This window comes from Apis cerana, linkage group LG8 (assembly GCF_029169275.1).
Source record: "Apis cerana isolate GH-2021 linkage group LG8, AcerK_1.0, whole genome shotgun sequence".
In the NCBI taxonomy this organism is placed as follows: domain Eukaryota; kingdom Metazoa; phylum Arthropoda; class Insecta; order Hymenoptera; family Apidae; genus Apis; species Apis cerana.
In genome coordinates, this window is record NC_083859.1 from 5828084 (window position 1) to 5845181 (window position 17098).

The following is a 17098-nucleotide window of genomic DNA, read 5'->3' on the forward strand; positions in this document are numbered from 1 at the left end:
TATAACATCTTAGCACTTCGTATGATATTAATAGGGATACAGAAGGAAAATAGAAGTGTTAGACAAGAGAAGCAATGAAAGGGTATAATTTTATTATTAATATCATAACATATTGATGCTTTCGATCCAACGTTACCAGGATTGTAGAACGATAGAAGAGCAAAGAGTTTCCGACATCACCTATATTCCTTCCTTCCAAGTGACACATCTTCCAACTAACAGAACAGCAGAACGTGGCAAGAAGTAAAAAAAATACCGATCTCAATAAGTTGGACAAGTTAAAGGAAAACAAGGAAAATACATCATCGAATTTATGCGATTATTTTATAAGTAGAAATCAATATTAATCTTTTCGAAGATGCCATAAAAAGAGTTGAAAAAGGAATTAACAAATCATTCCGTCAAATTCAATCCATTTTATTCGTTCCTCCCCTTCCTCGTAGAAATTCTTCTTCCTTGATTCACTGTCACTATTCAACCAAGTTACATATCAGCCAACATCAGCATCGATCCAGAAACGACTTTCAACGTCCGATTGAATGATCCCCCTGCAATTTCATTTTATCTATCAGATCAATATCTTGCTAAAAGTATTCCTCAATCCCTTCTTAGATCCTCTATGTAGAGATCTGCCACGTGAGCAAGATCGTCCACGTAGCTCTGTTTCACGAGATGAAATACACGTGAAAGTTGCAGCTTACCAAGATTCGATCGTTAATTCGAGTGATCAGTGTCCGAAATCGATAACCGAACTTCCTTCCTAAGCTCCAAGTAATTTAATTTTCAGACAGTTCCGCGATCGAAAATCTGGCACCACACATCTTCGACTCGCTTACACGCCCGTAAGTTTCCCCGACGTAATGTCTACGCCCATACATAAACTGGGAGCAGACTGCAACTTCTGCTTTCTTGGCTGGTCTTGCTTTTGATAGCACCCATCGCCTTCCTGGTTTATTTGCAACTGACGGAGGTGGGAAACTTGGTTCCGTTTATGGAGCAGCCATCCTGAAACTGGAATACTATTGATTAGCATCCACGGATTTACGAAACATTAACGATATAGAAGAAAAAAAATATAGAAGGAACGAGTGATCGATAATATGTAATTCTCTGATTAAAGTTCAAAACTTTAACTCGTTTTGTTCAAAAATACACGAGGAGAACGAATTAAATTAACGATCGAGGTCAATTCTAAGCAACGATTTTCGTAAAATAGATTTTTGATTAAAATGTTTCTGGCAGCGCGATTCCACAGCGTGGAAACTTGGCGCCATCTTGAAAGAGAGAGAGAAATTTCGAGAGTATTGAGAATGAAGGAATAAAAGGGGGGAAAGAGATTTCAGAGGCTGATGAAAGGAGACATTTATGTCTGCTGATCGGAGAACAAGCATGGTTCGATAAATAGCGTCCTTTTGGTAGCTCCTGCGCGCTTTGAACAGGTTCCATTGCTTTGTCCACCCGCCATCAAATGAACTCGAGAGTCTACGTAATAATTAGGTATAGACAAGGCCTAAATGGCAGTCTCAAAGTGGTCGTTATCGACATCAACGGCACGTTGTCGACAGAGACGCCGTTGCTACAGATACCTAATCATTCGAACGATCGATGAAAATTTCAAAGGGAAGCTTGAATAAATGTATTTCTCCCTATTCAGCAAAATGAAAAGATCATAATTTTTTTATTTAATACATACTGTGTGGAATCGAATAGGATTGAAAGGATAGATAAATTATTCGACAGGAATTTTATAATTAAGAAATTGAAAATATATGTGGGAGAGATGTGGTTCGTAAAGATATATTTTTATGAATTTATATAGATATAGGTACAGTTGGAGTTAAAACTTGAAGACAAAAAATTTATTTGATATATTTGTAACGTATACATACAATTGGAAATTGATTGGAAAAAATATCACGTATGAATACAAATTAATGTGTTGGTGTATATAATGTATCATATTTAACATTGATTTTATTTTTGTAATGTATATTACTATATACATACAGCTTTTGATATAGAATATTTTGATTTAACGGGTTTAATTGGGATTCCAATTATGCGAAACTGTGAACAAGATCGAAAAATGGATTATAAATAAATTCGAGTAATCTGGTATATCATTGCACAGATTTATCGTGTTTTTTAAATCGGTTCAGTGGTTAGTTGTTAAAAAAAAAAAAAAAGGAAAATTCGAAGCAATAAAATCAAAACGATATATACGCGTGCGATAAAATAAAATAAAATAATACAACCATGAAAAATCGTTTATTCAGGGAAAGAAAACTCGATGTATCGTTTACGTTTGTTTTTACAACTTGTGCATTTTATTGATTCCGATAAGTTTATCCCGAATAAGTGCGTAGAAATGTATAGCATCTCATTGAAAAGATTCTCTCGATGAGGAGTCGAAAGTTCGTTCAATCGTGAAATAATTGCGCGGATCCTCGTAAAAGCGCGGTGTGTTCGAACTTGCGCTCATAAAAATGCATTTCGCTCGATTGACGAGCTTAAAAAGCATCCGTACCCGTAAACAATAACAGCGTTGTGTATAAATAGTCAGCTAATAATCTGGCCAACCGGTCAGAAACTTTGATCGAACTTCCATAAACGAAGTTTCCACGAGAAAGTTTTCAAAGCGAACGTCTCAGGAATTGCGAGCATTTTCTTCCTATTATTGATGAAACGAAGTTTCACCGGTCGATACTCGAAATAATTTTCTAACCGATCTTCCCTTTCTCGATCTGTTTGCATTTGATATCAAACCCCGAAGGAGTACTATGCGGAGAACATCTGTCGATGATCCCTTCATGGAGGTAAAAATTTTTTTTTCTTTCTCTCTCTCTCTTTTTTTCCTGTTTCAAACTTCGCCGCAAAGAAGTTTCGCACGGTTTCTCATACCTTTCAACTGGTAAGATAAAGTTCGAAGAACGACCTACATTACGGTCTCGGAGCGTCACCTTTGATTGATTGTATCGGAAATCTGCTTGGAACTTCGTGTTCTTCTCGAGTTTAAACTGTTGTCGAGTTTTTGGCGAGGCAGTTGCTTTTAGCTTCGGCTTATCCATAAATGCGCTACTTTATGGTCTTACCAGTTGAGGATTTGCAGATAAACGGAGAGAAACTCGTTTAAGCAGAATTACAGATGGCTTATTTACCTTGCGAGAATATTCTTGGAAATTTCCATTCAAATTTTATTTTCTATTTTCTCAAGAGAGAATTTTTATGAAGTAGATAGATAAATACGTATACACGATAGAGCACGCTCTTTGAGTTGCCTGGTTAGATTTGAATTGTTCAACAGATAAAAACGAGTCGAACAATTTTACAATAAACAATGTCGAAAACACACAATCGCAAACTCCAATATCATTATGCAAATTTATATTTTTATCGGCTTAGTAAGTATCTAATCAGAATTTGAACACATCAAGATCCACACGAATTCATTCGAAATCCAATAAATACGTCAAAATTTGAGATTCAAGATTCTCTTCGTACGCGAGAAAAAGTTAGATCAAAAATTTATTAGAGTAATTCATCATCGTGCATTGTCATTTTCCGTTGCTATCGAGATTCGTAGCAAACCGAAAATGAATAACAGAATTTTGTCGAAACAGAGAGATGTAATTCGTGCTATCTTCTTTTATTATATCGATGTGATACAACATATAGGATAGAGCAACAACTTACAATATCTCTATTTTAAACAATCTGTTACATTAAGAGAAATATTACAAATATATCTTTTCCCAAAAACGCATTTTTAAAATTTCAAAAGATCAATTTTCTTATAATATTCCTGTAATATTTTAATCTTGCATCATTTTTATGATGATTTATATAATTTAAAAAAATCAGAAAATCATTATCTCACTTTATATTTTTATATAGATATTCAATAAATATTTATATATTTAAACACTTCTTGATCAATCATAATTCATAGACATAAAAATTGAAAGAAACAACATATAATTTTTCTCGATTTGCATAGACAATGATTAACATTTTTCAATATTTTCTCTTAATAGCTAAGAACAAACATTTAATCTTCGTAAAATACATTTTGTTTAAAAACTTGATAAGATCAGAGACATTCATCAGCATTCGACAGTACAAACAGTGTATCAGACAACACTTTGATTGTATTCTCAGCATAATTTCTTAACGACTAGATGTACAACTTTGGTATGGGTACAATAACAGCATCAAAAATACATATACATATATATATATATATCGAAAATTGATCGTTTCACCTTACATAAATCGCAACGTTATCATATCACAATTTTTGGCGAATAAACAGAGAAAACAAACAAGATATATTGAACACGTTGTGCGTACGAGAGTAACAGATAGATCACGTTATCGGGAAGAAGATACGTTCAACGATTTGCAACGAGACATAATTTTGTACTAGTGGAAGCTATTAATGGAAGACAACAGTGTGCGCATGAATGCAGGAAACAACATGTATACAATTTTAAATCATTATTAGTGCTTTGAAATTTTGTATATCTTCGATATTTTACCATGCATACGCATATGCAAATAATATATTTCGAAATATTTAAAGATAAGAGATTCAAGTACAAGTCAGTCAGTCCACAATGTTAGTTGAATAAAATATAAATTTGACGAAGCAAATTATTCAGTTACGCTATGCGTAAGAACAGTGTCAGCAGTAACAGGAAGTACTTGGAGGCGGTGTGTCACGCTCGTTGCATCGTAACACTTTCTGGTGAGGTAGCAGTGATTTATCCACAGTCGTCTCCATCCTGCGCATCACCCTGTCCAGAAGTATCTCCACGGCACGTGCTACATTCTGACCCGTGGCTGCACTTGTTTCCAGATAGACCAAGCTGAAGAGCATAATTCATTAAAATTTTTAATCTTTCCCGTTCTTCTTGATCTTAATTTATACTTCTAAGTGGTATTTTCTTCAAAACAAAAATATTTAAATAGGATATTCCAATAAACTTATATCTTTTAAAGATTTGAAATGGAAATAATGCATGTAAATTGGTTTAATTTATTTTATTTTAAAATTACGATAGAAACAAAACAATATAATATATGAAACAAAATAATTGATAAATAATACAATAAATAAGTTTGCTTGAGAAATTATTATAAAAATATAGAAATTTATAATTTGAAATAAAAATATGATTGCAATAATGCTACATGTAATAATTAATCGCATAATTAATAAGGAAGGCAATGAGTAATACCATGTACTATGTTATTTACCCATGTTTCTCTGCTAATTCCCGTGCCTTATGTTCACTAACAACTCGTTTATCTTCGAGATCGGACTTGTTTCCACAGAGAATTATGTCTGGATCTTCGCAATATGCGTGAGTCTACATATATACAGATATGAATCAACGATCAAACAAAAGAATATTTAATAAGAAATAAAAATAATGCCATAATAAAGTAGTAGACAGTAAACAGCTCAAGAACTAAAACTGATACAATTCTAATTCATTTTTTGTTATAATAAAATATATGAAAAGAAGACTTTAAACTTTAATAAATTTTTTTTTTAAATTATTCTAATTAAGAATATATATTAATATACTACGTATAATATAATGCTTTCTAAAATATTTTTAACGCTAATAATATATATTTTTTACATTATTCATCAGAATAATCAATTAATTGAAAAATCAATTGAGAATAATTTAAACAAAAATTTTCTAGACAAATTTATTTATATATATTCTACTAATGAGTTATTTAAATTTGTTTATATATTTTACAAAAATATATTTTATTTTCAGAATTTTAACAATTATTTAAATTATTTTTTTTATGTGAATTAAAATTAAGAAATCAATGCTTCATGATCGAATTGCTTTTTATATAAATATTAATTACATATCATAGAACATTAAATACGCAGTATATTAACGATTATTTCAATAAAAACATGGTGCAAATCTTTTTTAATTTTCATTCAATAACTGTTGTACATTATTTGTATATTAATAAATTTTACGATCTTTCGATCGAACGATAGTTTGAGTTTTTTTTATGTAAATATATATAAAATAAAAAATATTTAATATCTACTATTGAATTAATACTAGTTTATTTACAATTATTATTTAGCATGCAAACAAAATAAAGCACATTTTATGCTTCAAATTTTCAGGCACAACTGATTAAATTTTTTTTATTTCAAGATCCAAAATTTCTAAACAATTTTAATTTATATCATGCAATATATCAAAATCAAAATAGAATTATAATAGTTACAATAAATAGATTAACTCAAATCATCATTCATTGTTTATGATATTAATGTTAATAAATAATGTATACCCTAAGCTGCTCCAGCCAATTTCTTACTTCAAGAAAGGACAACTCATTGGTCAGATCAAAAATTAGAAGAAAACCCATAGAATCCCGGTAAAAGGCTGTAGTTAGACTTCTGAACCTGAACATTAGTAGCATTGCAGCACTTGCTATGAAATCTAACATTGCTCTATTATAAAATATTAATTGCTTGCAATGAAATCTTTTCTTTTTTAATTTATATTAATAAATATAATTTTTTTTATTAAATTATTGTTAAAAAGCACTAAAAGCTTTCTTTGATATGCATTATTATAAAATACATATTCTCTAATATATTATTATAACAAATGTTACCGCTCTTGACCAGCTGTATCCCACAATTGCAAATGCACACGTTGAGTTCTACCATTTGCCGTCTGGTATATCTGTAATAATTAATGAATTTAACTTATAAGTGATAACATATGTGTATGAAAGACAATTATTATATTATACATTTATATTTTACTTATATAAATGTATATTACTTATATAAATGTTCTCAATATATTTTAAATAAATAAAATTTATATAACATAAAACGATTTGTATTTAATAATAAATAAAATAACATAAGCAATAACATATTTAATGAGAGTAATTTCTTACCACACGTTTTTCTTTAAAGTCAATACCAACAGTGGATATAAAACGAGATTCGAACGTGCCATCAGTATATTGATATAAAAAACTAGTTTTACCGACTCCAGAATTTCCAAGAGCCAAAAATTTAATAAGATAATCGTATTCCATTTTGATATATTAATAACTAATTATGCACTAATTCTATCGTAAAACTTTGTTAAAATGGCTATTTTGATATAAAATTCTATGAACTGTTTTTAGCATGACTAAAAATCCAAAAAAATATAACTTGTATGCGATTACGCTTAATCTTCCAATTTTAAAATGAAAAATGATCGCTACAGTCAAAGAAAAACATGTGCGGCATTAGACACCTGTTGCCTACGTGTACAATTTTCAAAACATTCGCGCGTTTCACGATATAATATTCAACGTGTAACGTCATTTATTCTAATAAATTTGAATATTTTACGATCAGAGATAAACAGAAAAAACACGTAGAAACAACACCTTACTCAAAATTCATGAACTATACTGAACCTTGTTCACAATGACGTAAGATAGATGTGTATAGAATAACGCCACGGAAATTGCTGATAATTACAGTATTACCAAATTAACAAAGGAAATTCGAAAAAATATAATGCAATTTTAGAAGACAAATGAGAAATTAAATAATTGTGATATTTGACATTGCAATTGATTTATATTTACATTTTATTAAATGATATAAATTTTTATAAAAAAATACATTGATTTTTTTATTTAAATTTTTATAAATTTTATAAATTTTATATTTAAATTTTTTATAATAAAATTTATAAGACTATAGTTTTTTATATATTATGTTTATGTGTAGTATAAAAAGATTTTTTTTTTTAAATATAAAAAAGTGAATTATAAAATGAACATTTTCATAGAAATAGTTGGTAACTGTGGTGCATATCTATATCTTAAGAATAATAATAGCTTATATTTTATATAAAAACCCAATATAATAATTAATAATTAATACTAAATCTTTTTTAATAAATTATAATTTAAAATTTATTATACTTATCTTTTTTTAATAAGTATAATTGCAATTATTTGTTATTATTCATAACCTTAAAAGCAACTTAAGATATATTTTCATCTATTTTAGTAATAATAATATTAATTATTCAATTATGAAATATAAACGGTGTCTCCAATAGTAATAATTCCATTTTCTTTATTTTCTTTACTTAAATAAATACCAAATTTCATTTTTCCGTGAAACTGTTCTGTAAGTGTACGTAATGGTTCTACTGTTTTTACACCAGTAGTTTGATCAATGCAAATCATTTGACATCTAGTACATGGTCCTATTATCTGAAAAAGAAATCATTAATAATCAAAAAGTTAATTATTTTTATTTTTATTCTTTCAAAACATACCGCAAAACTATTTTTTCCAATATAAATATGTTTCCATTGTGTTTCCTCGAAAGCTTCACAACCACTTATTATTATATTTCCTCTAAATCTATGTATAATTGTATCTTTTTGCACTTCTTTATTACGTATTTTATCACTAAGCCATAACACACTTGCTTTATTTATTAATAAAAATTGAGCTTGACTAGAAAATGATAATTCAGATTTAATGTTAGCTGTAAAAAAAAAATATATTTATATGATGAAATTTTAATTTTACTTTTAATTAATAGTGTAATATAAAGCATACCTTTTTCTTTGTTATCATTATTACTTTGTTTTATAAGTTTCAAATTTGGAAGTCCTAATGCTAAACTTATCCAATTAGAAACATCTGAACCACAATCAGTACCTTGTACTTTATGTCCACATACTCTACTTTGGCATATAGTTCCATTTATAATATTTATAGAATTATCTAAAGGAATATCCATAGTAGGCATTCCTACAATTTTTTTGAAATATTAAATTTACAATATATATATATAAAATAAATGGAATTTTTACCTGGATAATGTAATTGCATAATCCCTTTGTCTTTAAATATAATTGGTTTTAACAAACAAAGATTAATATGTTGTTTTTGTGTTAAACAAGTACCAGAAGATGTAATAATCATCCATTCTCTATCGTATTCTAAACCTTTTGAATTTAAATTCCAAGAATTTGTTATCTTATAAGCAGCACATGATTTTATTGGATATATATATAATTGTTCTAAAATACATTCTTTTTTAATTTCACTAGTGTTTGTTATTAGTTTAAAAGTTGGATTATCATTAATAATATGTGTTAATGTTTCTTTTTTTCTATCTTGTAAATTATTACTAATTTCAGTTGCATTATTATATATCACATATTTTGTTATATCTTTTATTTTTTCATCATGTGGATTATATTTTCTATATAAAAATGTTTTATAATCTAACCACCAATCTGGAATTTTATTTATTGGTGATCCATCAACAAAACATTCTTTAATCATAATTAATAATGTGTGAACATCTTTAATTGTTGACATATATCCAAATGATACTCTTATAGCACCTGTTGGTTTACCATTTATTAAATCTGTTGAACCTCCACAAACATAACCAGCTTCATAATTCTGAAGAATTTCTTTATTTGATAATGCTAAATGTCTTTGACATGCACCAGGATTACAAAAGCAGCCAGTTCTTAAGTGTATTTTAAATAATGCTGCCATATTTAAAACTTCCATATATCCTATATATTCACCATTAGATCGTATGAGATTAAAAGCAACAATACCTCCTTGCATATCATGATTATCATAAGCTGTATCAGAATATAATTTTGCAACTGGTCTTCCATTGCTATGATGAAGCATTAACAAGGATGTATATAAAAATTTTGCAAGAGAAAATACATGTTTTGAAATCTTTTCCATTGTGATGAATGATAATATGTCAAAACCATATTTTAAAGATATTATAGAAAGAAATGGTATAGTACCATCTTCAAATCTGTAAGAGAATAAATATTAATAAGGAATTTAATTTAGAAAATAGTTTTTAATTTTTACCTTTGATGAAGATTTTGTCGTTTTATATGAAATAATTCAGAGCTCAAAGATACATTTACAGTACCACCTCCATAATAAATTTTTTGAAGTGCATTTGCACTAACATTTCTTACTAATAATGCACCAATTCCAGTAGGATATCCAAACATTTTATAAAAAGATAAGCAAACAAAATCTGGTTTAAAGATAGACAGATTTAACTCATTTGTTGATGCAAAAGCAGCAGCATCAAGTAAGACATACCACTTTGTAGAATTATTACCAGGAATTACATTAGATAAAACTCCATTATGTACATCTTCAATCCATGTTAAAGGATATTTTAATCCAGAAAAATTACATTGGGCAGAATAAACAAAGAGTGAATTAGTTTTGAATGAATTGTTCTGTTGTGGATGGGAACTAATAGATTTTGAAAAACAATTGAAAACTTCAAAAGCATTATTATGGTTTAAGCAAGTTATTTTTGCTTTTTTACAAACAATTTCTCTCATACCAAGAACTGAAGTATGATTATCTTGTGTGTAAACAAAATGGCCTGGATTGGAAACATTTCTTTCATCTTTATTAAATAAGAATGTATCAGCTATAATCTTTAAGGATGCAGTTGCACCTGATGTGAAAATAATACTATATTCATCCGCAGATGTGTGAAAATGATTTAGAATTCTATAAAAAAAAAAGATAATTCTGATTTTGTTTAATTAATATTATTCATTTTTTTGTTTATTCATATCTTACTGATATCTCATATGCTCTATAATATCTTGGGTCACATTACTTGCTGTTCCAATGGAATGTGGATTAGCATAAAGTGAATTATATAAATCAGAAGTAACATTTTTTATTTGTGCATCAGAATATAATGTTGCTCCTGCATGATCTAGATAACATTCTTCTGAAACATATATGTTAATTAAAAATATTTTTACCTTCATATACTTTCTTTTTATAATTCTTTAAATTAATAATATCTTTCATATTATTTTATTACATTCTATTTATACGAAACGTTAAATATAATGATTATATAATTTATAATTTATCATTTACCTTTAATTCTTGAAAAATTATTTTCAAAACTTTTCGTGATCTCTCCATCATATACTGATGTATATAGTAATGACGAATTTATCGCATTTTCCATATCGATTATTTTATAATATACGAATTAAATAAAATTAAAAGTAATAAGATTAGTATTAGATCACGTTCATCACTTTAGAATAATACCGAACAAGGCAATGACAAGATAGTACAGAAATGATTACCTAATAAAGACTATAAATATATGTTTCATATTTCTTTGAATTCAAAACATTGTAAGAATGTTTTGTAGAATTATTTTGTCGAAGTTTAAATATTATCATATATTTGACTTTTAATTTTTAACAAAAGCGTATAATTTACAAAATTGATATATTTTTTGCTTATACATTCAAATAAATAATTTTGCAGATAAGATAACGAAAATTAGAAATGAAAATAACTCAACGACATATATTTTACATATTTGTTTCAAATTATATTTATTTTAAACATAAAAATATTATTTTATATTATATATATATTGCTTTTTTATTTTATTAAAACATTATTTATTTTATTAAACATCAAATGATAATGTTTTTACAATAATATTTGTAATTTTTTTAACATTATATTATAAAATTCAAAAAATTGGAGAATTTTGAATTGATTGCAACATTTTTACTCTTTTAATTGCATAACATCTTTATTTATTAAATGTATAAAAACATAAAATAGAGATAATTTTTTAGAATGAATTAAAGTATTCAATAAAAAATAAAAATATGTTTAATGTATTTAAAAATAAAAGAAATTTATATATTAAATTAAATAATTGCATAATATGATAGATAATGAAAGAAAGATTCTTCATATGACGAGGTGGCCGAGTGGTTAAGGCGTTGGACTGCTAATCCAATGTGCTCTGCACGCGTGGGTTCGAATCCCATCCTCGTCGATTTTATTTTTGTTTTCTTTTTTTATTATTATTTTAATACAATTTCATTTTACGATATATTGTAAAAAAATAAGTTTTGAACAATTTATATATAACTGCTATTCAACTATTTTTAAAATATTTGTAAAATAATGATTATTATTAATATAATGCGTGTGCATTATCTTATCTTTTGTTTGTATATATGCGTAAATATATCACAGCAGGAGGGAATTAAAATACGTATAACGGGTGAAGCAGGTCAAAAAACTATTTCTTTATATTGATAACTTGAAATATAAATAACAGCATATTATTGATTACCAAAATTTTAATAAGAAATATAAATTTTTTTAAAATCATAAATGAAAATGAATTGCTTAAATTGAAATTTAAAATTTCTTACGTGAAGTAAGAAAATTGAAATGACAAACGCTATAAATAAACATTACGTAACCTAATATTTGATTAATTGTTTTATAATTATTTTTTAAGTTATTTATTAAAAATCAATAAGAAATTTGATAAAACGATGCAAAATAATTCTAAAATAAAGAGACCACCTAAACCAACTTGGGGAACTGAAATTACAATGCCTTCAGAATTAAATGAATTAAATGAAAATGATTTTTCTATTGTAGAAAGTCAAGACGTGTCTGGTATATTATTATATTATAAAAATAAGTCACATTTTTCGTCACAATTTCAATCAAATAATATATATCACAGATCCCACAACAAGTCTTTTGTCTCCAACAGAAGAATATCTTCATATGACCAAACGTCTCATTGAAAAAGGTTCATTATCACCTCGTACTTCTATGATACTTAAAGAACTTTACACAATATATGAATTGAATGATGGATATGGTTTAGCAACTTTTGATTCGGAACACGTATACGTTAAATCAGCTAAACCAGATATTAAAAAAGATTCTATAGAAATTATTAAACCTCCAATAAAAAGAGAAAAACGAAAAGAAAGAATTAAAGAAGAAGAATATGTATCAAGAGAGTCATCAATATCTCGAAGAAACACAGTAATAACTATGGAAGAAGAAGAACCTTTGTTCGGTTTACATATTGTCAAAGACACCACATTTGAACGACCTTGTGATCCAGAAGCAATTAAAATCAACAATATTTTTTCTGATTTTTCTTTGATCGATACAGGTCACGATAAATGTATAAAAAGGCGCATCACTCAGTGGATAAAAGATAATCGCAAAGAAGAACAAAGCACTAGTGATCAAACAAAGAAAAGTTTATGGAAAAAAGTGAGATTAAATGTGGAACATTATTTTATAAAAATACTTGATGATTCTAATTTTTATTTTTTATTTCTAGATATTAAGAAGAAAATGATAAAATAACTTGAAATAACAAACTATGTAGAAAATCACTTTTTTTGCGATTTTTATTAAATAAATTTAACATCGATCATGCGCGCGATCTGGATTAAAACTTGAAATTGCGTCATGACGGTTTATAATATAAGATTAATTAGTATTAGTATTACACTTATTTCTCTATGCAGATTTTATTCGTCTTCAGAATCATGTTGGAACAATCAATTTTCTCTAACATTAAATATAATAAAATCACTGACACATGAGCAAAAATTATCAGTAGAAACATGTATTACTTTATATGTCAGTGCCACAATTTGGAGAAAGTGCGTCCTTGACAGGTTCCACAATATCATGACCCGGCATTGGTATATGTATCACATTACATAAACGAAAGGAAGGCCAGGATACAAGGGGAAAAAAAATTTAATCGCCTTATGTGACGTTGCAGCATTATTTTATGCAATACAAATTAAAGTGAGTAACCTGAAAAAAGATCATTCACATATAATGGAACAGCTTTTTTATTTAGTTCATCGAATTTTATTATGTGAACATATAGTTACCTAAATTTTTTTAGATTTTTAATGAAGTTTAAATGATGTAACACATAAGATATTAAATATGATCTTCGTAAATCCTTTATTTATAAGAATAATGTATGTTAATTGCACTTTTGTAAAATTATAAAATATTATTAAATTTAATATATTTAATATATTAATATATATTTGCATAGTTATAAAAACTTTATCAAATAAATATATGTTATAATAAATTTTATAAAAATTTGATTTTATCATATAATAAAAATATCTGATAGAAAGATATTTTCTTAAGATTACTAAAATATAAACTAAATTATTTAAAATTGCAAATACTTACTAAATTCGATGATTCTAATTATATCAGAACCACACCCAATGTTTATGTATTTGTTCGTGTCCCCTCTTAACCTGGGTATCCTTCTATACTTTCTATCTTTCAATCTTAATTCCTTACGAAAAAAAGTATCGCGATACAGTTTCCCCACTCTTTATCGACTATATCCAATCCCATTGGAAACAGTGGCACCCAAAATTCGATTGATCCCCCTGCAACCTTAGCTGCATATAAATACTGAGCCAAGTTCGAAACTTCGTCAGAGCAAGATTTCTTCACGTAAAAGTAAAATGGCATTCAAGGTAAGTTTCTTCCGTATACGCCCTTCAAATTATAATAACTTACAGAGAGATATTTTATATATTGTAACGAAGCATAATGTTTCATAGGAAAAGATTTTGTTTAAATTTTAAATTTAATTAATTTGATCTTTTTCTATGATCTTTAAAATAAAAATTTCAAAAATAATCTTCAACTTGTTAGATCTTTCTTAGTTTTTGAAAGATTCTTGCTGTTATTCATCAAATAGTATAGTAACATATCAAATAGTATAACTTCAATTAAAAATAAAAAAACAATTTTTTTTCAGTTTGTAGTATTCGCAACCTTCTTGGCAATAGCCAATGCAACTTCTTACGACATCGCAGCATCATCAGGAGATCATAGCAGCATTGGTTTTAGCCAGGAGTCAACGCAAAAAGGATTCGCTGGCCAGAATGTGATCTCCTCTTACACAAAATCTGACGATTCCGCTCATTCCTTTGTTCGTGTCAGCAGTCAGAGTATCAGCAACGATGCTCTTTTGAATTACGACATTGCCCATACTCCCCTCGTGAAGACTGCCTATTCTACCCCAGCCTACCTCGCCCCAACCGCTGCTCCTCTTATTGCCAAGACTTATGCTGCATCATACAGCTACAGTGCTCCTTTATTGACGAAGACCTACACCGCCTCTGCTCCTTTGATTACCAAGACTGCTATAGCTGCACCAGCTCCTCTTTTGCACGCTGCACCAGCTTCTCTTCTGACCAGATATGCCGCTCCAATCAGTACTGTAGCTCCAGCTCCTCTTTTGCATGCTACATCAGCTGAACCTTTGTTACACGCCGCTCCAGCTTCCTTCTTGCACGCTGCACCGGCTGCTCCTCTTCTTGCCAAGAGCTATGGATACGCCGCCCAGGCTCCAATCATCGCTAAAAGTGCTCTGATCGCTCCAGCCGCCGGATATGCTGCCTCCATTACACCAGCTGCTCCTCTTTTGACCAAGACTTATGCCGCTGCTCCTCTTGCTCACCAGGCTCAACTGATCACCAAGGCTTACGGATACGAAGCTGCCGCTCCTGTTGTACACACCGTTTTCAATGGTTTCGGTACCAGCTATGCCTGGTAAATTTTTAATTCCATGTGACAACCCTTTTGATTTCCTTTGAGAGAAGGTTAGATCTTGGTCTTCTTATTGTCTTTGGAATATTAGATCTCTCGAATAAAATTTCAGAGGTTCGATGATTCTAAAAAAAATATTATTTGTTAGACAAACTTCTATTGAGATATAATTAAGACAATGAATATTTTTTACTGAAGAAAGCATTGTTTTTTTTAATATGTGATTCATTAGAAACGAAAAAGTTAATATGACGAAATGATCCAGATTTGTAGATAAATATTTTGATTATTTTACGCTATAGAACTATCAAATTTCATTGTACACGTATAAATAATACAAATAGATGTAGATATACGTGTATTGTGTGTAAATATAAGTGATATTAATTTTATTTATATAAGTGATATAAGATATAAGTGATATTAATTTTATTTATATTACAAACACAAATTACCTTTTACTGTCGCATTAATGAAATAGATTTTCAAATCTAAGAAATTTATTTTTTGTGTATCTAAATGATTGTCAAATAAATTTTAATTTTTTTTTATTCAACGATATCTTGTTTATCTTGTTTTATTTATTTTTCCTAAAAAAAATATTTATATAATAATATATTAATAATATAATTTAATATTATCACAATTTATTTACAAATAATATTAAAAGTACTTTTGTTTTCCAATATTCTAATTAAAATAATAAATTTATTACATCAGTTTGAATTTATATTACAAATACTTTAATTTATTGTAATATTTCGATTTATTTTTATTCAAACAAAAATAATAATTTATTATATTCTTTAAAAAATTTAAAATCACATAAATAAATAAATGAATAAAATTTTTCTTTTTTTCGTCATGCAAGGAACGATTAAATTATTTAATAATAAACTGTAATTACTTATTTAATGGTTTTTTGAGATAATATATTTCAATAGAAAGTAATAACAAAATACTATAGAAAAATAAAATACTAAAAACAAGATGTGCTTCCAATTCATGCTTTTTATAAAAAAATTTCCTATCACAATTATAAAATAACTTCATTTTAAAGTCAATATAATGAATAATAGACAATCGAATCTAATTATCGATTCCGATTCGTTATGTTTATTTTTAAAAATTCCAAATATTCTTTCCACATTCAGTATAATATATATTTAATTAAATATTAATATTAAAATTATACATAATTTATTATTTATATCAATTTATAAATATAAATTTTATGATTACTTAAATAATTATTAATAAATATATTAATTATACGATATGATTTTTATAGTATGGTTGAAATATGTTGTATATTAAATAAGGTTGTAGAATTATGAATTGATAAATTCGAAATAAATTATTTAGAAGTGAATTAAAGTATAATGAATTGAAATATAATATCTATTAATTTAATACATAAGATTAATAATATAAATTAATACATTACTTCTTATTATTTCATGTATTCTCTATTCTATATACAAAATATATTAATTTCAACAGAAAAATTCTTACTAGGACTATGTTTCTCTTAAACTTAAATTAAAAATAATTTGAAGTTCGTATATATATC

At 27.4% G+C, this 17098-nt stretch overlaps 4 protein-coding genes and 1 non-coding gene across 8 annotated transcripts; 3 read left to right on the top strand and 2 right to left on the bottom strand.

The window, feature by feature from the left end:
• Positions 1 to 1831: 1831 nt before the first annotated feature.
• Positions 1832 to 7512, bottom strand: LOC107993372 (ras-related protein Rab-27A). Its single transcript, XM_017049763.3, has 5 exons — positions 6967 to 7512; positions 6673 to 6743; positions 6343 to 6457; positions 5260 to 5372; positions 1832 to 4868 (listed from the first exon to the last, which is right to left on the bottom strand). Exons 1-5 carry the CDS (start codon positions 7108 to 7110, stop codon positions 4685 to 4687), a joined length of 627 nt encoding a protein of 208 aa, XP_016905252.1. The 5' UTR covers positions 7111 to 7512; the 3' UTR covers positions 1832 to 4684.
• Positions 7513 to 7641: 129 nt separating this feature from the next.
• LOC107993378 (molybdenum cofactor sulfurase 1) lies at positions 7642 to 11270 on the bottom strand. Of its 4 annotated transcripts, XM_017049770.3 has the most exons (8): positions 10999 to 11270; positions 10687 to 10843; positions 10208 to 10614; positions 9946 to 10120; positions 8907 to 9886; positions 8650 to 8844; positions 8361 to 8575; positions 7642 to 8295 (listed from the first exon to the last, which is right to left on the bottom strand). In XM_017049770.3, the coding sequence occupies exons 1-8, from the start codon at positions 11090 to 11092 to the stop codon at positions 8110 to 8112; spliced, it is 2409 nt and encodes an 802-aa protein (XP_016905259.1). In that variant the 5' UTR covers positions 11093 to 11270; the 3' UTR covers positions 7642 to 8109. The 4 variants fall into 4 exon arrangements, with proteins under 4 accessions (XP_016905259.1, XP_016905260.1, XP_016905257.1 ...); XM_017049771.3 differs by having other exon boundaries at positions 7642 to 8288; positions 9946 to 10614; XM_017049768.3 differs by having other exon boundaries at positions 9946 to 10614.
• Positions 11271 to 11312: 42 nt separating this feature from the next.
• Positions 11313 to 14038, top strand: LOC107993380 (uncharacterized). The gene is made up of 3 exons (XM_028664597.2): positions 11313 to 12570; positions 12641 to 13188; positions 13259 to 14038. Exons 1-3 carry the CDS (start codon positions 12444 to 12446, stop codon positions 13274 to 13276), a joined length of 693 nt encoding a protein of 230 aa, XP_028520398.1. The 5' UTR covers positions 11313 to 12443; the 3' UTR covers positions 13277 to 14038.
• Trnas-gcu (transfer RNA serine (anticodon GCU)) lies at positions 11851 to 11932 on the top strand. The gene has a single exon. It is a non-coding gene; the product is annotated as a tRNA-Ser (tRNA).
• Positions 14039 to 14310: 272 nt separating the features above from the next.
• LOC107993381 (cuticle protein 16.5-like) lies at positions 14311 to 16084 on the top strand. Its single transcript, XM_017049774.3, has 2 exons — positions 14311 to 14444; positions 14732 to 16084. The coding sequence occupies exons 1-2, from the start codon at positions 14433 to 14435 to the stop codon at positions 15530 to 15532; spliced, it is 813 nt and encodes a 270-aa protein (XP_016905263.2). The 5' UTR covers positions 14311 to 14432; the 3' UTR covers positions 15533 to 16084.
• The last annotated feature ends 1014 nt before the right edge of the window (positions 16085 to 17098 follow it).